The 22,737-nt window shown below is 46.1% G+C and overlaps 1 protein-coding gene across 9 annotated transcripts in view; it reads left to right on the top strand.

The window, feature by feature from the left end:
• Positions 1 to 22,737, top strand: part of ttc7b (tetratricopeptide repeat domain 7B) — a 453,719-nt gene that overhangs the window by 308,465 nt on the left and 122,517 nt on the right. For all 9 annotated transcript variants that reach the window (XM_070879667.1, XM_070879664.1, XM_070879666.1 and 6 more), the window contains one exon: positions 4,490 to 4,587. In XM_070879667.1, coding sequence (XP_070735768.1) covers positions 4,490 to 4,587 — 98 coding nt within the window. The remainder of the gene's footprint in view (positions 1 to 4,489; positions 4,588 to 22,737) is intronic.

Here is a 22,737-nt window from a genome sequence, read left to right as displayed (position 1 = left end):
GCTCCCTCCGAGGGTTGGACCCACTCGGGCTGCGCCAACTCTTTGAGGCGCGCCGACACTTTGGGCGCCGCTCCGACTCTTCTGGGCCCATCAACACCGTGGCCCGCCGACACTTCGGGGCCCATTGGGCCCGCTCGGGCCGCCGGCCTCCTCCTCCCCTCCCAGATCTCAGGCCACCTCCTTCTCCTCCCCTTCCCCCTCGACCTTGGGCCACCTCCTTCCCCACCCCCCCGCCCCCCACCCAGGCCAATGACCTCCCCTCATCTGCAAAATTCCTCATTCAGCAGAGGCCAGGTCCCGAGGGTACTGGATAAGGGAGGGTCAACCTGTGAAACATAGAAAATAGGTGCAGGAGTAGGCCATTCGGCCCTTCGAGCCTGCACCACCATTCAATAAGATCATGGCTGATCATTCCTTCAGTACCCCTTTCCTGCTTTCTCTCTATACCCCTTGATCCCCTTAACCATAAGGGCCATATCTAACTCCCTCTTGAATATATCTAATGAACTGGCATCAACAACTCTCTGCGGCAGGGAATTCCACAGGTTAACAACTCTCTGAGTGAAGAAGTTTCTCCTCATCTCAGTCCTAAATGGCCTGCCCCTTATCCTAAGACTATGTCCCCTGGTTCTGGACTTCCCCAACATCGGGAACATTCTTCCCGCATCTATCCTCTCCAATCCCGTCAGAATCTTGTATGTTTCTATGAGATCCCCTCTCATCCTTCTAAACTCCAGTGAATAAAGGCCCAGTTGATCCAGTTTCTCCTCATATGACAGCCCAGCCATCCCTGGAATCAGTCTGGTGAACCTTCGCTGCACTCCCTCAATAGCAAGAATGTCCTTCGTCAGACTAGGAGACCAAAACTGAACACAATATTCCAGGTGAGGCCTCACTAAGGCCCTGTACAACTGCATTAAGACCTCCCTGTTTCTATATTCAAATCCCCTAACTACGAAGGCCAACATACCACTTACCTTCTTCACTGCCTGCTGTACCTGTGTGCCCACTTTCAGTGACTGATGAACCATGACACCCGGGTCTCGTTGCACCTCCCCTTTTCCTAGTCTGCTACTATTCAGATAATATTCTGCCTTCGTGTTTTTGCCCCCAAAATGGATAACCTCACATTTATCCACATTATACTGCATCTGCCATGCATTTGCCCACTCACCTAACCTGTCCAAGTCACCCTGCAGCCTCTTATCGCCCTCCTCACAGCTCACACCACCACCCAGTTTAGTGTCATCCGCAAACTTGGAGATATTACACTCTATTCCTTCATCTAAATCGTTAATGTATATTGTAAAGAGCTGGGGTCCCAGCACTGAGCCCTGCGGCACTCCACTAGTCACTGCGTGCCATTCTGAAAAGGACCCGTTTATCCCGACTCTCTGCCAACCAGTTCCCTATCCACGTCAGTGTATTACCCCCAATACCATGTGCTTTGATTTTGCACATCAATCTCTTGTGCGGGACTTTGTCAAAAGCCTTTTGAAAGTCCAAATACACCACATCCACTGGTTCTCCCTTATCCACTCTACTAGTTACATCCTCAAAAAATTCCAGAAGATTCGTCAAGCATGATTTCCCTTTCATAAATCCATGTCGACTTGGTCCGATCCTGTCACTGCTTTCCAAATGCGCTGCTATTTCATCCTTAATGATTGATTCCAACATTTTCCCCACTACTGATGTCAGGCTAACCGGTCTATAATTACCTGTTTTCTCTCTCCCTCCTTTTTTAAAAAGTGGTGTTACATTAGCTACCCTCCAGTCCATAGGAACTGATCCAGAGTCGATAGATACTGGAAAATGATCACCAATGCATCCACTATTTCTAGGGCCACTTCCTTGAGTACTCTGGGATGCAGACTATCAGGCCCCGGGGATTTATCGGCCTTCAATCCCATCAATTTCCCTAACACAATTTCCCGCCTAATAAGGATATCCTTCAATTCCTCCTCCTCACTAGACCCACTGTCCCCTAGTACCTTCGGAAGGTTATTTGTATCTTCCTTCATGAAGACAGAACTGAAGTATTGGTTCAATTGGCCTGCCATTACTTTGTTCCCCATTATAAATTCACCTGAATCCGACTGCAAGGGACCTACATTTGTCTTTACTAATCTTTTTCTCTTCACATATTTATAGAAGCTTTTGCAGTCATATTCCCTGCAAGCTTCCTCTCATACTCTATTTTCCCCCTCCTAATTAAACCCTTAGTCCTCCCAAAATATCCCAAGGCATTTCACGGGAGTGTTATAAAACAAAAGTTGACATCGAGCCAGTTAAGCAGGTCATTTTTAAGGAGTGCCTAAAAAGAGGAGAGCGCGGTAAAAAGGCAGAGGGGTTTCGGGAGGTATTTACAGAGCTTGGGTCCAGGCAGTTGAAGGCACGGCCATCAATGGTGGAGCAATGAAAATCAGAGCTGCACAATAAACATCAGAAAAGCACTAGAATAGAGATTATACAGAGGAAAATTAATATAATTAACTCCTTGCATTTATATTGCAACTTGAAAATAATTAAGAAATGTTTAAAACCTTTTGTGAAAATTTATGATTTTGGTAGCTAGTTGATAAAAGCTGTCCTGATGTTTGAACAGTCATTAATGTAATACAGAATTAGTGTTTATTCCAGTGCCACAGTCAGTGAGCTGAAAGCAACAACAAAAATGTTTGGCCAAAAGATGCTAGTTTCTCTCAACCAACTAGGAGTCCAGCAAAAGTTATACACTGGATTGGTTCAGACTGTGGCAGATGCACAGGTTTCACTCAGCCATATCTCTGAGTGTAAACAATTCGAAGTTCAGCAAATCAACAGCTTTGGGGACCCACTGTAAAGCGCTTTTGTACATCCTGAGGTATCGTAAGGAGCAATAGAAATGACAGTAGTTCTTCCCAAATTAAAATGAATCAGATAAAGGATGCAGTTTTCCGATTCCTCAGTCTGGAATTATTGCTGCTGTATTCTACTTTGAATCAAAGAATTTTACAGTACATGAGCAACCCATTAAGTTCATTGCACCTGCACCATCTTCATAACAGATCCACATAGTCCCATTCCTTCGTCCTTTAAAATTTTTCATTTTCAAATATTTATTCATTTCCCTATTAAAAGTTATTATGGATTGTGCTTCCATCGCTGTTTCTGGTCCGGTATTCCATGTCCTAAATGCACACTAAAGGGGAACGTTTGCATAGTGGTTATGTTACTAGACTAGTAATCCAGCGGCCTGGTCTAATAATCTGAAGTCAAGAGTTCAAATTCCACCACGTCAGCTGAGGAATTTAAATTCAGTTAAGTAAATAAATCTGGAATTTATAAAAGCTAGTACGTCGTAGAAGCCCATCTGGTTCACAAATGTCCTTTCGGGAAGGAAATCTGCCGTCCTGCTGTCCTTACCTGGTCCGGCCTATATGTGACTCCAGACCCACAGCAATGTGGTTGACTCTTAATTACCCTCTGAAATGGTGGCTCACCATTAGGGATGGCCAATAAATGCTGGTGTTGCCGGTGACGCCCACATTCTATGAACGAATACATTTTTTTTAAAAACTCCACATAAAAAAATTATTCTTTTAACATCTCTGCTTTTTTGGTAAGTTTTTATGGTCCTACATAAAATGAGTTGGGCAAGTGTAAATCAAGTTCCTTTTGGGCATGGGCTGCTCAACTGCCCCTATTTCAAACACCCAGGGTCAGCGTCAAGCACTCCCAGGTCAGGTACAGCATGCTTAGATGCAAACAGAACCTTCCTCCTCTCTGCCCCAACACGAGCAACACTGTGCTAGTGCATCAGTGTGATGTTGTTGTATTTTTCCTTCCCCACCACTAACCTCAGTCAGAACAAATAAACAAATTAAAATCTGACGTCAATACGATATTGGTGATCTGGCCTGATTATTGAGCAATGAAAGACAGACTTCGCGGTCGGTCACTCTAGTGAAACAGAATTAACAGCAGTGAGTGCGGTAACTGGTATTTTTATTCACTGACCAGAAAGACCGACAAAGTATGCAGCTGAGTGGAGTTACTACATTGTAATGGGTTCAAGTCCAACCCCAGAGACTTGAGAACATAATCCAGGCTAACACTCAAGGGAGTGCTGCACTGTTGGAGGTGCTGTCTTTCGGATGGGACTTAAACCGAGGCCCCTTCTGCGCTCTCAGGTGGACGTAACTGATCCCATGGCACTATTTCTAAGAGCAGGGGAGTTCCCTCAACCAACATTATTGGGTCATTATCACATTGTTATTTGTGGGATCTTGCTGTGTGCAAATTAGCTGCCGCGTTTCGCTACATTACAACAGTGACTACACTTCAAAAAGTACTTCATTGGCTGTAAAGCACTTTGGGACGTCCTGATGTCATGAAAGGCACTACAGAATTGCAAATCTTTCTTTCTGTCTTATTCTGCAACACTTAACATGTTAACTGTTTAGCCCATCACATTTTCAGCCGATCACCTTTTACTTTGTTGTAGTGATTCGGGAAGAGGGAGCAGCCTTTTGGACCGAGTCATAGCTGACAGGCGGAACCTTAACACCGTCACTCTGCCCGATTTCAGTGATGTCGAGACAGGTAAATATTATCTTCTGTTTTCCTTAACTATTATCATCTTGTTCTGGACGAGCTCCATGGGCACGTTGCTAATTTCAGAGTTCACTCCGTTGTCCAGTTCCATTGCCTCAGCGGCCTGTTTCTGGTTCTGAGACGCCGCAGCAGGAGGCGAACAGCTCGCATTGATGATTGGAGACCAGAGTGCACATGGTGTGGGCTCCCACAGTGAGCAGTAAAATAGCACCATGTGTATATCAAATGGACAGGGCCCAGCACTACTATAAAGTAACGTGTACACTGATTTTGAGGGGTTTAAAATTGCCTTTACTTTTTTTTAAGTCCTTTAGAGGCAGAGGAAATTTGATGCATTTGCTTTAAGAGACAGAAACTGCTTTTATATTGGATAGACTTTACAGCATAGAGACAGGCCATTTGGCCCAATTGGTCCATGCTGTTGTATATGCTCCACACGAGCCTTCTCCTAACCTACTTCACCTCACTCTATCAACATATCCTTCTATTTCTCTCTCCCGCATATGTTTATATTGTTTGAATTCAGATTCGAGGGGCTCAGCCATAAGCTGGCTCCCAGCTGTTCAGTTCCCTTTCTGCAGGTAAGACTGAGTCTCTTGAGATTGGTGCTGGGTTATAGAAAGTGGATTTAACAGTCCAACTGGCTGAATTTAACAGCATCTTCAGTGGAAAATAAATGAGATTTTTTTATGGATCAGTGGTGGAAGCAACCTCCAAGTTTGACTTTTGTTAACCCACTAAGTATCGGTACAAAACGCACTGCTCCATTCCCAGCAGCTGCTCTTTATAGAATCACAATTCTTAGAAGGAGACCATTCAGTCCATCGTGCCTGTACCAGCACTTTGAAAGAGCTGTCTAATTAGTCCCACTTCCCTACCCTTTCCCCAAAGCCCTACAGTTTTTTTTCTTTTTAAGTATTTATCCAATTCCATTTTGAAAGTTACAATTGAATCTACTTCCATCACCCTGTCGGGCAGTGTGTTTCAGATCACCATCATCATCATAAGCAGTCATTCGAAGCGAGGATGACTGGCTTCCACGCCAAAAAGGGATGAGTTCACAGGTGTTTCATTGAAGGACCTAATATTCCAGATCCCGAACTACATCGTGAAGGGTGGAAGATGCCTGTGCGTGGAATTTTTCAACGTGGGGTGGCCGTTGCACACCAGCCACCACACGGGCTTGACAGAGCTAGGTCTTGGTCCAGTGGCAAGGATTACCTAAGATGACTGGAGACCAGCTCTGCTGCACGGACCTAGTGTGCAAACATATCGCAGTGTGGGCTGGCCCATGATGCCCCTGGGCCCTTGCCTCTTCTGGGCCCCGAACTCACGCCTCTCATGGGCCCTGACCACATCGCTCTACACTCTCTCACCGCTCCTGCGCCCCGACCTCGCCACTCCTGCTGTACCTGCCCACGCTCCAATCAGTGACCTGGAACTTGATGACATCCTCTTCGCTGCCGTTGCCCTCCTGCACCAGCTCGCGCTGTACCAGGGTTGCTGCTCGCCACTCCTTTTATGGCCCTGACCTGCCTATGATGGTCTCTTGCAGTATACAGTGTGTAGTGTCACTGGTACCATTCCGAGACAATCTTATAGCCAGTCTTTCTTTATAATTTCCACACCCCCCCCCCTCCACCGTCTCTCTTTCTCCCCTGCTCTCTGCTGACGGCACTGACTTATGCTAGGGTATAGTCCTGTGCTGCCCTTGGCATCCTCTGTTATATCACGCAAGTGGCGATCTCCATGTCAGTGACTAAGCCGAGAGGCAAACCGTACGGTGGTGGTTTTGTGGGTGGGGGGGGGGAGAGAGTGCACCATCACAGTCCAGTCCGTTGCTGCTCTCCCTCCCACACCAGCATGCTTTCCAGAAAGGGTCACTGAATAGTGCTTAGGAGCAGTGACTGTTACAGACACTGCTGCACCCATGGAATTGGTTAATAGGTAGTTCAACTGGCCACAGTGCTCCTGAGATCAAAATTCAGCAGCGGGATCGAACCTGGGGCCTTCCTGGACTGTGGGACTCAGTTCTACGCCAGACAATGGACTGCCAGCTTAAACCATCGCAGAGCTCTATTGCCTCTCCTTCCATACTGGAAGGCTCCTTTGGTCTCCAGTCATCTTGGTTGATCCTTGCCACTGGACCAAGACCTAGCTCTGTCAAGCCCGTGTGGTGGCTGGTGTGTAACGGCCACTACACATTAAAAAAATCCACGCACAGGCATCTTCCACCCTTCAGCATTTGGTTCAGGACCTGGAATGTTAGGTCCTTCATTGAAACACCTGTGAACTCATCCCTTTTTGGCGTGGAAGCAAGTCATCCTTGGTTCGAGGGACTGCCTATGATGATGATGACTGGAAGGCTGCATGTATTGAAAGCTCAGTATTATCTCTCATTGCTATCAATGTACGATTCCTAAAGTGAGGGGTGCGAAACCCTGGTACTTATCACTGGTTTACTTGCTGTGCTCTTTGCACTCCTCCCATTTAAAGTTTTTCAAAGTTGCTTCCTGCCACTGTAAATCAAGCACTGTATATCCCTAAAATAAAAAAAAAACAAACGTGCTGGAAACAGACCGGCAGCATTTGAAGGGGGAGGGAACGAAGGGGATGAGGGGGGGGGGGTTGCGGCTTAACACTTCAGGCATGATCGTGGCGAGGCCTGACGAATGGAAACATGAATCTGAGAAACCGGATGATTAAAACAATCAGATTAAAGTCCAGTGCTACTGGGAGCACGCTTGGGTTGCTGTAGGAGAGGGTTGTTCTTTACAGAGGCAAGATGCCAAGCCAGCAGATGGATTGTTTTCCCATCATTCTTAGCAGTAAGCAGGAAAGGAAAATAATTATGAGAAAAACTGATCTTTTGCTGTTAACAGGGACAAGCAAGCAGGACCCAATGCGAGAACTTTAGTGTCTGCATGAGAAATAGAAGAACGGATGCTGCCAGTTCAGTTCCTTTTTAATCATTCACACACTCCTTCTGTGCGGGAATAGTCTCTCAAAAGACAATGCATTTCCCAGCAGTGCATTCACTCATGTATCAGTGTCATTGTATTTGAAGCAGAAACCGGTGAATTATTCCATTATACTCAGGAAAAATTATGAAAACTCCAATCTGGCCTCTTGTGCATCCCCGAGTTTCTTTGCCCTGCCATTGGCAACCGTGCCTTCAGCCACCTAGGTCCTAAGCTCTAGAAATTCATCCCTAAACTTCTCCGCCTCTCTCTCCTTCCTTAAGTCACTTCTTAAAGCCTCTTCTCTCTTTTATCAAGCTTTTGGTCATCTGTCCTAATATTTCTGTGACATTTTGTTTGATAACGCTCCTGTGAAGCGCCTTGAGACGTTTTACTATGTTAAAGGCGTCATCATCATCATCATCATCATAGGCAGTCCCTCGGAATCGAGGAAGAATCGCTTCCACTCCTGAAGTGAGTTCTTTGTAGCTGAACAGTCCAATACAAGAGCCACAGACTCTCTCACAGGTGGGACAGATAGTCGTTGAGGGAAGGGGTGGGTGGGACTGGTTTGCTCTTCCCGCTGCCTGCACTTGATTTCAGCATGCTCTCGGCGTTGAGACGCGAGGTGCTCAGCGCCCTCCCGGATGCACTTTCTCCACTTAGGGCGGTCTTTGGCCAGGGACTCCCAGGTATCAGTGGGGATGTCACACTTTATCAGGGAGGCTTTGAGGGTGTCCCTGTAACATTTCCATTGCCCACTTTTGGTTCATTTGCTGTGAAGGAGCTCCGCATAGAGCACTTGCTTTGGGAGTTTTGTGTCTGGCATGCGAACTGTATGGCCTGCCCAGCGAAGCTGATCGAGTGTGATCAGTGCTTCAATGCTGGGGATGTTGATGTTGGTGCGCCTGTCCTCCCAGGGGATTTGTAAGATCTTGCAGAGACATCGTTGGTGGTATTTCTCCAGCGACTTGAGGTATCTATTGTACATGGTCCATGTCTCTGAGCCATACAGGAGGGCGGGTATTAGTACAGCCCTGTAGACCATGAGCTTGTTGGCAGTTTTGAGGGCCTATTTCAAACACTCTTTTCCTCAGGCGGCCAAAAGCTGCACTGACGCACTGGAGGCGGTGTTGGATCTCGTTGTCGAAGCCTGCTCTTGTTGATAGGAGGCTCCCGAGATATGGGAAGTGGTCCACGGTGTCCAGGGCCGCGCCGTGGATCTTGATGACTGGGGGGCAGTGCTGTGCAGTGACGACAGGCTGGTGGAGGACCTTTGTCTAACGGATGTTTGGCGTAAGGCCCATGCTTTTGTACGCCTCAGTAAATACGTCGACTATGTCCTGGAGTTCAGCCTCTGTATGTGCGCAGACGCAGGTGTCATCCGCATACTGTAGCTCGATGCCAGAGGTTGGAGTGGTCTTGGACCTGGCCTGGAGACAGCGAAGGTTGAACAGGTTCCCACTGATTCTGTAGTTTAGTTCCACTCCAGCAGGGAGCTTGTTGACTGTGAGGTGGAGCATGTCGGCGAGAAAGATTGAGAAGAGGGTTGGGGTGATGACGCAGCCCTGTTTGACCCCGGTCCGGACGTGGATTGGATCTGTAATGGATCCGTTGGTAAGGATCATGGCCTGCATGTCGTCGTGGAGCAGGTGGAGGATGGTGACAAAATTTTGGGGGATCCGAAACGGAGGAGGACACTTCATAGACCCTCGCGGTTGACAGTGTCAAAGGTCAAAGAAGGCCATATATAAGGGCTGGCGCTGTTCCCTGCATTTTTCCTGTCGCTGTCGAGCTGCAAAAATCATGTCCATTGTGCCCCTTAGGGGACGAAATCCGCATTGTGACTCCAGGGGGAGTTCCTCGGCCACAGGAAGACGACGATTTAGGAGGACTCTAGCAACGACTTTCCCAGTGACTGATAGGGAGATTCCTCTGTCGTTGCCGCAGTCGGACTTGTCCCCTTTTTAAAAAATGGTCGCGATTACTGCATCTCTGAGATCTCCAGCATGCTCTCCTCCCTCCAGATGAGAGAGATGAGGTCGTGTATTCGTGCCAACAGTGCCTCTCCGCCATACTTTAGTGCCTCAGGAGGGATCCCATCCGCTCCCGAAGCCTTGTTGTTTTTTTAGCTGTCTTATGGCTTTTTCTACCTCGTGCAGTGTTGGGGTCTCACAGGTGGTGACAGGTAGCATGCTGCGGGATGGAGTCGAGAACACTCGAGTCAAAGGCAGAGTCTCTATTGAGGAGATCTTCGAAGTGCTCCTTCCAGCGAGCCTTGACTGCCTCGGTGTCCTTGATGAGTGTTTCCCCATTCTTGGCCAGCAGTGGGGTGGGGCTTTGGGTGTTTGGCCCGTAGGTGGTCTTGACTGCGATGAAGAATCCTCGCACATCATGGCTGTCGGCCAGCTGTTGTATCTCCTGTGCTTTCTCCCTCCACCACCTGTTCTTTAGGTCCCGGGTTTTTTTTTGGACCTCAGCCCTGAGCTTTGCTGCTCCCGCGTTGGGTTGTTATTTTAAGGCTTAGAAATGCTCTGCGCTTGCGATCTATTAGCTCCTTGGATCTCCTGATCATTCTCATGAAACCAGTCCTGGTGTTTCCTGGTTGAGTGACTGAGTGTCTCTTTGCAGGCACTGGTTATGGAGGCCTGGAAGGCAGACCAAGCGCTGTGGACATTCTGCATCTCAAGGTCGTCGAGGCACTCCAGGTTAGCTGTGAGGCGCTGGCTGTATAGGGCTCTCTTAGCTGGGTCTTTAAGTGCTCCGGCATTGACTTTTTTGCGCACTCCTTCTGCTGCCCCCTTTGCTTTAGGGCTATGTTGATGTCGATGATGAATCGGATTAGGCGGTGGTCCGTCCAGCAGTCGTCAGCTCCTGTTATGGTGCGGGTGATGCACACATCCTTGCAATCCTTGGCTCGGACGATGACACAGTTGAGCAGGTGCTAGTGCTTGGAGCGAGGGTGTTGCCACGATGTCTTGTATTTGTCCCTCTGGCGGAACAAGGTGTCGGTGAAGACAAGTTCATGCTCTAGACATTTTGTCAGGAGTAGGGTACCGCTGGAGTTGGCTTTCGCTACCCCCTCTCTGCCGATCACGCCTCCCCAGAGGCTTTCCTATGTTAAAGGCTTTACATAAATGCAAGTTGTTGTTGAAAATGTCAAGCAACTCTGAGCTGGGATCATAATAATTACAGCTTTTGTATCAGTCATAATGTTATCTTCTTAAAGGGCCCAAATTTGGCCAGTACAGATTTCTGGCACACTCACCAGAGGTGCGCCGCTTTTGTAGAACTCTAAGGGCGCCAAAGATCTTCAGGCCGAGTTTGGCCGCTTCTCAGCCTCTCCTCCATAGTGGCATAGCGTGGCATCTGGAAACAGTGCAGAGACCCCTGCACATGCGTGCCAGAGTGTGTGCGCATTCGCAGTAGCTCCTCGCCCCCAGAATCTGAGTGTGTGCGCTGCAGGCTGTGTGGGCCACACAGGCCGGCCACTGTCTTCCCGCGCTGAGGGCTACATGAGACAGGTTGGTTGGGTGGGTGGGAAGGGAAAGAGTTTTTGGGGGGGGGGGGGGGGGCGGGAGGGAAGAGTTTTGATTCAGCAAGGGGGGAGAAAAGAATCTTCAAAGATTTTCCAGTACTTTAATATCTAGCCTTCTTTACTAAAAATATAATCAGTTTAATCAGGCTGATAGCACCCTGCTTGGGATTTAAAAAAAAAACTAGCATTCCTACCATAACACTGTCATTTGGAGGCTATCTGCGCTGATTTCTTAATAGAAACATAGAAAATAGATGCAGGAGCAGGCCATTCGGCCCTTCGAACCTGCACTGCCATTCAGTATGATCATGGCTGATCGTGCAGCTTCAGTACCCCACTTCTGCTTCTCTCCATACCCCCTGATGATCCCTTTAGCCGTAAGGGCCACATCGAACTTCCTCTTGAATATATCCAACGAATTGGATCAACAACTTTCTGTGGTAGAGAATTCCACAGGTTCACCACTCTCTGGGTCAAGAAGTTTATCCTCATCTCGGTCCTATATGGCTTACCCCTTATCCTTAGACTGTGACCCCTGGTTCTGGACTTCCCCAACATCGGGAACATTCTTCCTGCATCTAACCTGTCCAGTCCCGTCAGAATTTTAAATGTTTCTATGAGATCCCCTCTCATTCTTCTAAATTCCAGTGAGTATAAGCCTAGCCGATTCTTCATATGTGAGTACTGCCATCCCGGGAATTAGTCTGGTGAACCTTCGCTGCACTCCCTCAATAACAAGCATGTCCTTCCTCAGATTAGGAGACCAAAACTGCACACAATACTCAAGGTGTGGTCTCACCAAGGCCCGATATAACTGCAGTAAGACCTTCCTGCTCCTATATTTAAATCCTATCACTATGAAGGCCAGCATGCCATTTGCTTTCTTTACTGCCTGCTGTACCTGCTTGCCGACCTTCAGTGACTGATGTACCATGATACCCAGGTCTTTTTGCACCTCCCCTTTTTCTAATCTGTCTCCATTCAGATAATAATCTGCTTTCTTGTTTTTGCCACCAAAGTGGATAACCTCACATTTATCCACATTATACTGAATCTGCCATGCATGTGCCCATTCACGTAACCTATCCAAGTCACCCTGCAGCCTCTTAGCATCCTCCCCTCAGCTCACACTGCCAGCCAGCTTAGTGTCATCTGCAAACTTGGAGATATTACATTCAATTCTTTAGTCCAAATCATTAATGTATATTGTAAATAGCTCGGGTCCCAGCACTGAACCTTGCGGTACCCCACTAGTCACTGCCTGCCAGTCTGAAAAGGACCCGTTTATTCCCACTCTTTGCTTCCTGTCTGCCAACCAGTTCTCTATCCACGTCGCTACATTACCTCCAATACCATATGCCTTAATTTTGCATACTAATCTCTTGTGTGGGACCTTGTCAAAAGCCTTTTGAAAGTCCAAATACACCACATCCACTGGTTCTCCCTTATCCACTCTACTAGTTACATCCTCAAAAAACTCTTAAGATTTGTCAAGCATGATTTCCCTTTCATAAATCCATGCTGACTTGGACCGATCCTGTCACTGTTTTCCAAATGCACTGCCATTACATCTTTAATAATTGATTCCAGCATTTTCCCCATCACCGATGTCAGGCTAACCAGTCTATAATTCCCTGTTTTCTCTCTCGCTCCTCTTTTAAAAAGTGGGGTTAGCTACCCTCCAATCCATAGGTACTGATCCAGAGTCCATTGAATTTTGGAAAATGACCACCAATGCATCTACTATTTTTAGAGCCACTTCCTTAAGTACTCTGGGATGCAGATTATCAGGCCCTGGGGATTTATCGGCCTTCAATCCCATCAGTTTCCCTAATACCATTTCCTGACTAATAAGGATTTCCCTCAGTTCCTTCTCCTCGCTAGACCCTTGGTCTCCTAGTATTTTCGGGAGGTTATTCGTGTCTTCCTTAGTGAAGACAGAACCAAAGTATTTGTTCAATTGATCTGCCATTTCCTTGTTCCCCACTATGAATTCACCTGATTTTGACTGCATTAGTCTTCACTAATCTTTTTCTCGTCACATATCTATTGAAGCTTTTGCAGTCAGTTTTTATGTTCCCTGCAAGCTTACTCTCATACTCTATTTTCCCCCTCCTAATTAGACCCTTAGCCCTCCTCTGCTGAATTCTAAATTTCTCCCAGTCCTCAGGTTTGCTGCTTTTTCTGGCCAATTTATATGCCTCTTCCTTGGATTTAACACTATCTCTAATTTCCATTGTTAACCACGGTTGAGCCACCTTTCTGTTTTATTTTTACTCCAGACAGGGATGTACAATAGTTGTAATTCATCCATGTGATCTTTAAATGTCTGCCATTGCCTATCCACCATCAACCCTTTAAGTATCATTCACCAGTCTATCCTAGCCAAATCACGTCTCATACCATCGAAGTTTCCTTTCTTTAAGTTCAGGATCCTAGCCTTTGAATTAACTGTGTCGCTCTCCATCTTAATGAAGAATTCTACCACATTATGGTCACTCTTCCACAAAGGGCCACGCACGACCAGATTGCTAATTAATCCTCTCTCATTACACAAGACCCAGTCTAGGATGGCCTGCTCTCTAGTTGGCTCCTCGACATAAAGGTGTAGAAAACCATCCCCTATACACTCCAGGAAATCCTCCTCCACAGTATTGCTACAAGTTTGGTTAGCCCAATCAATTCACCGCAAGATTTTTCTGAGCGGACACAAGTGGCCTCATACACTGGCCTAAGTTAGTTTGGAGTTACTTTTAGCTGGCTAAACTTGCTTAACTGGCCAAAACAGGCGTAAGTGGCTGGTAACGCCCCCTTTAAAAAAAAAAAGAAACTAAAGAAAGCCTAACTAACTCACTTACACTGGAGCAAATTAAATGGGGAGAATTGCAATTTTTAAGTTACTCCAAAAAAATCTAGTTGCTCCCAAAAAAACGGAGCAACTCCTGGAGAAACCTGTGCCCAAAATGATGAAATGCTTCATAAATACAAGTCTTTCTTTCTCATCTCTACCTCTCTACCACCTTCCTCCAAAACTCAACTGCCTGTGTTGTCAAGACTGATATGGATGAGTCACAGCTCCCTCAAACCCTTTTATTTTTTTATTCGTTCCTGGGATGTGGGCGTCGCTGGCAAGGCCAGCATTTATGCCCATCCCTAATCGCCCTTGAGAAAATGTTGGTGAGCCACCGCCTTGAACAACTGCAGTCCGTGCGGTGAAGGTTCTCCGTAGTGCTGTTAGGTAGAAAGTTCTAGGATTTTGACTCAGTGACGATGAAGGAATAGCGATATATTTCCATATCCTCTGTGTAACAAAGACTTGCAACTCCGTAACATTGCCCATCTCTGGCCAGCCACTGGTGAAACCCTTATTCCTATCTTTGTCACTTCCAGAGTAAACTACTCCAGCGCTCACTTTACTGGCCTCCCTTCCTCCCCCCTCCATAATCTCCAACTTGGCCATTTATCTCGTTTGTGGGACCTCGCTGTCTGTAAATAATTCCGACATTACAACAGTGACTCCACTAAACAGTAATACAAAAGCAGTACACTAAACAGTATTTAATTGGCTGTAAATTGCATTGGGACATCCTGAAGTTATGAAATGCGCTTTCTAAATGCAAATTCTTTATTTTCTGTCTTTCATGTTTATTTATATAATGGCAACTTCAAAAGTAATTTGTTGGCTTGAAGCACTTTAGGACATGCTCAGCACGTAAAAGCGCCATATAGACGCAAGTTCTTTCTTTGCTTTTTGCTGATGTGTCATTGCAGCCTCTGCTGTATATTGTCTAATTATTTGTCTTAATTGTCCCGGTACTTAAATCTCTGAGGGTCCCAGCTGTCAGAAGGAATCCAAGCTTTAGTCACTGCCCTCTCATTTCAACACATTCCAGCTAAACCCACTATGCTGCCAGGTTTCTGTCTCAATATTCTCTCCGGTGTCTTGATGCATTGCTTGCTAAGTTGTCTTTACTGTTCTCCTCCTGTCATCTCATTATGAGCCTGAGACTTTGTCCTCCTGGACGTCTGGGCTTGCTAACTACAGACTCCGTCTCCTCCTATAACAATTCTGTAGCTAAGCAACTCCGGCAAATTAAGTGAGAGAGCAATATGATTCTGTGACATGCTAGAGCAAAAGAATGAAAATGCAAGGGAAAGAAAGAACTGAACGGTTAAAAAAGAAAAATATCTATCTGAATCCAGTTTCCACACCCAGCGTGCACACGCACAGTTTCTCGTACGCACACACTGTTGCGCACGCCCACTCACACGCTCGCGCCCACTCTGTTATACACACCGTCACACACTCTTGCACACGCTCTTTCGCATGCACAAACTTACTTCCATCCAATTTGGGAGTGGGCGGAGGGAAATCACAGAGACCTTTGCCAGTCTTAGCCGGCTTACCCGTGGAGTGAAAGGAGTGAACCTTTCCAGGGATGGGCACACTTTCACTAACATCTCAAACATGTTGCCAATTAGATCAAACAATGAATTGAACCAACGGCATAAATGGGCTGGATTAACCTGCACTCCAAACTGTGGAAGATGGTGCAGATATGAAGGACTAAATTAAGGGGAGAAAATAGCAGGGGGGAAAAAATGCTAAGAATTTGTGCTGCCTCGGTGATTAGCTTTTTCACGAACTGCAGCATGAGACAGTCCATTTAGTTTGACAACAACAGGAAGTTTAAGATTAGATTCGAGTCAGTTCTGAGAACTGAGTGCCCATTTTACTACCACTCAAAGCCGCTGTGAAACACAGGTTAATAACTTTACTGTTTAAACACTTAGATTGCTAGCAACTGAAACCAACGCTTGCCAAATTTTTTTTCCTGTGCTCAATCCAAAAAGCAATTTGTTGCTGGGGTATATTTATATGGGCACTGACCACCCTCCAGTCCCTCACCCGTTGTTAACACGTGAAACTTGGCTGTGAATGTCTGTACGGAATTCAGTCACGGTGGGAATGGGTCTCCAATCTGTCCACACGATCACTTTCCAAGTGGGGGTTGCCAGCTGGGGACCGGGAGAGAAACGACTGACCAATTTTATTTCCCCTCCGCTACCCATGAGGCACTGAAGCTTATTGCAGCTGCCTTGGCTGAGCACGAGCAAATTTGCACAGGTAAATAGGATCAGAGAGATGAACACGTGGCTCAAAGATTGGTGTGGGAGGAATGGGTTTCAATACATGGGTCACTGGCACCAGTACTGGGATAGGAGGAAGCTGCTCCGGCGGGACCGACTTCACTTGAACCAGGCTGGGACCAATGTCCTGGCGAATCGAATAACTAGGGCTATAGATGGGGCTTTAAACTAAATAGTAGGGGGAGGGATCCGGTGAGCATAAATTTTAAAAGTCAAAGAGAAAGCAAAAGTGCAGGGTAGTGATAGGGGTAATGATAACTAGAGTGGGACAAGTAGGAACAGAGCGTATATACACCAGACAAAATTAAAAGCTCGATATCTGAACGCACAAAGCATTTGTAAAATGATAAATGAGTTGACGGCACAAATAGAAATAAATGGGTATGATCTGACTGCCATTACAGAGACGCGGTTGCAAGGTGACCAAGGCTGGGAACTAAATATTCTGGGGTATTTGCCATTTCGTAAGGAAAAGGAGGTGGGGTAGCTCTGTTAATAATGGATGAGATCAGTTCAGTAATAAGAAATGATACTGGCTCAGAAGATCAAGATGTAGAATCAGTTTGGCTGGAGATAAGAAATAAAAAGGGAAAGAAATCACTAGTGAGAATGGTCTACAGGCCCCCAAACAGTAGCCACTCTGTGGCACAGAATATAAATCAAGAAATAATGGAGGCTTGTAATAAAGGTACAGCAATAATCACGGGCGATTTTAACCTTCATATTGATTGGACAAATCAAATTGGCAATGGTAACCATGAGGAAGAGTTCATAAAATGTATCCGGGATGGTTTCTTGGAACAATACGTTGTGGAACCAACCAGGAAGCAAACATTTTAGGCCTGGTAATGTGTAACTAGTCTGGATTAATTAATGATCTTGTAGTGAAGAATCCTCTTGGGAACAGTGATCATAACATGGTAGAATTGCAAATTCAGTTTGAGGGTGAGAAAGCTAGGCCTCAAACTAGTGTCCTGAACTTAAATAAAGGTAATTACAAAGATATGAAAGCAGAGTTAGTTAAAGTGGACTGGGAAAATATATTACTGGGTAAGACTGTAGAAACGCAGTGGCAAACATTTATGGAAATATTTCATAACTCTCAGCAAAGATTTATTCCAGTGAGAAATAAAGACGTTAAGAGAAGGATGAACCATCCCTGGCTAAGGAAGAAAAGGATGGTACAGGTTGAACCTCCCTTATCCAGAACTCCCTTATCTAGAACCACCCCTTGTCCAGAACCATTCCTGGCTACCAGTGGTGCATGCACAGAATTCCGACATGAACAAATTGAAGTCCTTCCTTGCTGCCGGCTCCCGCAATCGCTGGCCTGACACGGCGATTCACCGTCTCACCCCGCGCCCCCCCCCCCCACCACCACAATGATCTCTCTGTCGCACTCCCAGCTGCAAGCCAGCCAACCAGCCTCGATATCCCCTTGCTCAGTACCTGTACCATCCAATTTAACGTGATCACCCCTCGTCCGGAAAAATTCCTTATCCAGAACAGGCCAGGTTCCGAGGGTTCTGGATCAAATTGAAAATAAAGGCATACAATGTTGCAAAGAACAGTGGAAGTCCAGAGGATTGGGAAATTTTTAGAAACCAGCAAAGGATGACTAAAAAAATGATAAAGCCAGAGAAGATAGCATATGAAAGCAAACTAGCAAGAAATATAAAAACAGACAGTAAGAGTTTCTACAGGTATATAAAAAGGAAATGTGTAACTAAAGTAAACGTCGGTCCCTTAGAGGATGGGACTGGAGAATTAATAATGGGAAACAGATTTTGAACAAATACTTTATCGGTCTTTACGGTAGAGGACACTAAAAACATCCCAATAATTGATAATCAAGGAGCTATTGTGGTGGGGAAACTTAAAACAATCACTATCACTAGAGATAAAGTACTAGGCAAACTAATGGGACTAAAGGTGGACAAGTCCCCTGGACCTGATGGCATGCATCCAAGTATCTTAAAAGAAGTGGCTGCAGAGAGAGTAGATGCATTGATTGTAGTCTACCAAAATTCCCAGAATTCTGGAGAGGTCTCAGCGGACTGGAAAACCGCAAATGTAACACCTCTATTTAAGAAAGGAGAGAGACAGAAAGCAGGAAACTATTGATCAGTTAGCCTAACATCTATCATTGGGAAAATGCTGGAGTCCATCATTAAGGCAGTAGTAGCAGGACATTTAGAAAATCTTAATGCAGTCAAGCAGAGTCAGTATGGCTTTATGAAAGAGAAATCATGTTTGATAAATCTGGTGCCACACAAAATGTTACTGCACAAAATAAAAGTTCATGGGGTTGGGGGTAATATATTAGCGTGGATAGAAAAAACAGTCGGGATAAATGCGTCATTTTCAGGTTGGCAAACTATAACTAGTGGGATGCCACAGGGATTAGTACTGGGGCCTCGGCTATTTATAATCTATATTAATGACATTGATGAAGGGACCGAGTGTAACATAGCTAAATTTGCTGTTGATACAAAGATGGATGGGAAAGCAAATTGTGAGGATGACACAAAGAATCTACAAAGGGATATAGACAGGCTAAGTGAGTGGGGAAAAATTTGTCAGATGGACTACAATGTGGGAAAATGTGAGGTTATCCACTTTGGTCGGAAAAATAAAAAAGCAGATTATTATTTAAATGGGGAGTGATTACAAAACAGATACACTGCTTTCAGTGCTGTTGGGGGGGATGACTCATCAGGGGAGAGCAGTGGCGGCCAGGTTCATGGCACCGTGGCTGGCTCTGTTGCACAGGAGGGCGGGAAAAAGAGTGGGATAGTGATAGGGAATTCAATTGTAAGGGGAATAGATAGGCGTTTCTGCGGCCGCAACCGAGACTCCAGGATGGTATGTTGCCTCCCTGGTGCAAGGGTCAAGGATGTCTCGGAGCGGGTGCAGGACATTCTAAAAAGGGAAGGAGAACAACCAGTTGTCATGGTGCACATTGGTACCAACGACATAGGTAAAAAAAAGGGAAACGAATTTAAGGAGCTAGGAGCTAAACTAAAAAGTAGGAACTCAAAAGTAGTAATCTCAGGATTGCTACCAGTGCCACGTGCTAGTCAGAATGAGAATCGCAGGATAGCGCAGATGAATACGTGGCTTGAACAGTGGTGCAGCAGGGAGGGATTCAAATTCCTGGGGCATTGGAACCGGTTCTGGGGGAGGTGGGACCAGTACAAACCGGACGGTCTGCACCTCGGCAGGACCGGAACCAATGTCCTAGGGGGAGTGTTTGCTAGTGCTGTTGGGGAGGAGTTAAACTAATATGGCAGGGGGATGGGAACCAATGCAGGGAGTCAGAGGGAAACAAAAAGGAGACAAAAACAAAAGACAGAAAGGAGATGAGGAAAAGTGGAGGGCAGAGAAACCCAAAACAAAAAACAAAAAGGGCCACTGTACAGCAAAATTCTAAAAGGACAAAGGTTGTTTAAAAAACAAGCCTGAAGTCTTTGTGTCTTAATGCAAGGAGTATCCGTAATAAGGTGGATGAATTAACTGTGCAAATAGATGTTAACAAATATGATGTGATTGGGATTACGGAGACGTGGCTCCAGGATGATCAGGGCTGGGAACTCAACATCCAAGGGTATTCAACATTCAGAAAGGATAGAATAAAAGGAAAGGGAGGTGGGGTAGCATTGCTGGTTAAAGAGGAGATTAATGCAATAGTTAGAATGGACATTAGCTTGGATGATGTGGAATCTATATGGGTAGAGCTGCAGAACACCAAAGGGCAAAAAACGTTATTGGGAGTAGTGTACAGACCTCCAAACAGTAGTAGTGATGTTGGGGAGGGCATCAAACAGGAAATTAGGGGTGCATGCAATAAGGGTGCAGCAGTTATAATGGGTGACTTTAATATGCACATAGATTGGGCTAACCAAACTGGAAGCAATACGGCGGAGGAGGATTTCCTGGAGTGCATAAGGGATGGTTTTCTAGACCAATATGTCGAGGAACCAACTAGGGGGGAGGCCATCTTAGACTGGGTGTTGTGTAATGAGAGAGGATTAATTAGCAATCCCGTTGTGCGAGGCCCCTTGGGGAAGAGTGACCATAATATGGTGGAATTCTGCATTAGGATGGAGAATGAAACAGTTAATTCAGAGACCAAGGTAAAGAACTTAAAGAAGGGTAACTTTGAAGGTATGAGGCGTGAATTGGCTAGGATTGATTGGCGAATGATACTTAAGGGGTTGACTGTGGATGGGCAATGGCAGACATTTAGAGACCGCATGGATGAACTACAACAATTGTACATTCCTGTCTGTCGTAAAAATAAAAAAAGGAAGGTGGCTCAACCGTGGCTATCAAGGGAACTCGGGGATAGTGTTAAAGCCAAGGAAGTGGCATACAAATTGGCCAGAAATAGCAGTGAATCCGGAGACTGGGAGAAATTTAGAACTCAGCAGAGGAGGACAAAGGGTTTGATTAGGGCAGGGAAAATGGAGTACGAGAAGAAGCTTGCAGGGAACATTAAGGCGGATTGCAAAAGTTTCTATAGATATGTATAGAGAAAAAGATTAGTAAAAACAAACATAGGTCCCCTGCAGTCAGAATCAGGGGAAGTCATAACGGGGAACAAAGAAATGGCGGACCAATTAAACAAGTACTTTGGTTCGGTATTCACTAAGGAGGACATTAACAACCTTCCGGATATAAGAGGGGTCAGAGGGTCTAGTAAGGAGGAGGAACTGAGGGAAATCCTTATTAGTCGGGAAATTGTGTTAGGGAAATTAATGGGATTGAAGGCCGATAAATCCCCAGGGCCTGATGGTCTGCATCCCAAGAGTACTTAAGGAGGTGGCCTTGGAAATAGCGGATGCATTGACAGTCATTTTCCAACATTCCGTTGACTCTGGATCAGTTCCTATCGAGGGTAGCCAATGTAACCCCACTTTTTTAAAAAGGAGGGAGAGAGACAACAGGGAATTATTGACCGGTCTGCCTGACATCGGTAGTGGGTAAAATGATGGAATCAATTATTAAGGATGTCATAGCAGCGCATTTGGAAAATGGTGACATGATAGGTCCAAGTCAGCATGGATTTGTGAAAGGGAAATCATGCTTGACAAATCTTCTGGAATTTTTTGAGGATGTTTCCAGTAGAGTGGACAAGGGAGAACCAGTTTATGTGGTATATTTGGACTTTCAGAAGGCTTTCGACAAGGTCCCAGCCAATGGGGTAAGTGATTGGCTGGTGATTGGTGAGTAGCTTTTCTTTTTCTTTTTTATATCAGTAAGTGAACTTTAACATTGTTACTACCAATTTAAGTGTATCGAAGGGTTAAGACATGGCAGGAGAGCTCGGTCACGTGATATGCTCCTCCTGTACCATGTGGGAACTCGGGGACACTTCCGGTGTCCCTGGGCGCTACGTGTGTGGGAAGTGTATCTGCCTCGAGCTCTTGATGGTCCGCGTTGCGGAATTGGAGCTGAGGGTGGATTCACTCTGGAGCATCCACGATGCTGAGAATGACGTGAGTATCACGTGTAGTGAGTTGGTCTTACCGCAGGAGAAGGGTCCACAGCCAGATAGGGAATGGAAGACCAGAAGGAAGAGTAGTGCAAGAAAGATAGTGCAGGGGTCCCCTGTGGTCATCCCCCTGCAAAACAGATACACTGCTTTGAGTACTGTTGGGGGGGATGACTCATCAGGGGAGGGCAGCACCAGCCAAGTTCATGGCACTGTTGCTGGCTCTGCTGCACAGAAGGGCAGGAAAAAGATTGGGAGCGCGATAGTGATAGGGGATTCGATGGTGAGGGGAATAGATAGGCGTTTCTGCGGCCGCAACCGAGATTCCAGGATGGTATGTTGCCTCCCTGGTGCAAGGGTCAAGGATGTCTCGGAGCGGGTGCAGGACATTCTGAAATGGGAGGGAGAACAGCCAGTTGTCATGGTGCACATTGGTACCAACGACATAGGTAAAAAAAAGGGATGAGGTCCTACGAAAAGAATTTAAGGAGCTAGGAGCTAAATTAAAAAGTAGGACCTCAAAAGTAGTAATCTCGGGATTGCTACCAGTGCCACGTGCTAGTCAGAGTTGGAATCGCAGGATAGCGCAGATGAATACGTGGCTTGAGCATTGGTGCAGCAGGGAGGGATTCAAATTCCTGGGGCATTGGAACCGGTTCTGGGGGAGGTGGGACCAGTACAAACCGGACGGTCTGCACCTGGCCAGGACCGGAACCAATGTCCTAGGGGGAGTGTTTGCTAGTGCTATTGGGGAGGAGTTAAACTAATATTGCAGGGGGATGGGAACCAATGCAGGGAGACAGAGGGAGACAAAAATGAGGCAAAAGCAAAAGACAGAAAGGAGATGAGGAAAAGTGGAGGGCAGAGAAACCCAAGGCAAAGAACAAAAAGGGCCACTGTACAGCAAAATTCTAAAAGGACAAAGGGTATTAAAAAAGCAAGCCTGAAGGCTTTGTGTCTTAATGCAAGGAGTATCCGCAATAAGGTGGATG

This window comes from Pristiophorus japonicus, chromosome 4 (assembly GCF_044704955.1).
Source record: "Pristiophorus japonicus isolate sPriJap1 chromosome 4, sPriJap1.hap1, whole genome shotgun sequence".
Lineage (NCBI taxonomy): Eukaryota > Metazoa > Chordata > Chondrichthyes > Pristiophoridae > Pristiophorus > Pristiophorus japonicus.
Note: the sequence above shows the minus strand (reverse complement) of the source record. Positions and strands in the feature narration are given on the sequence as shown.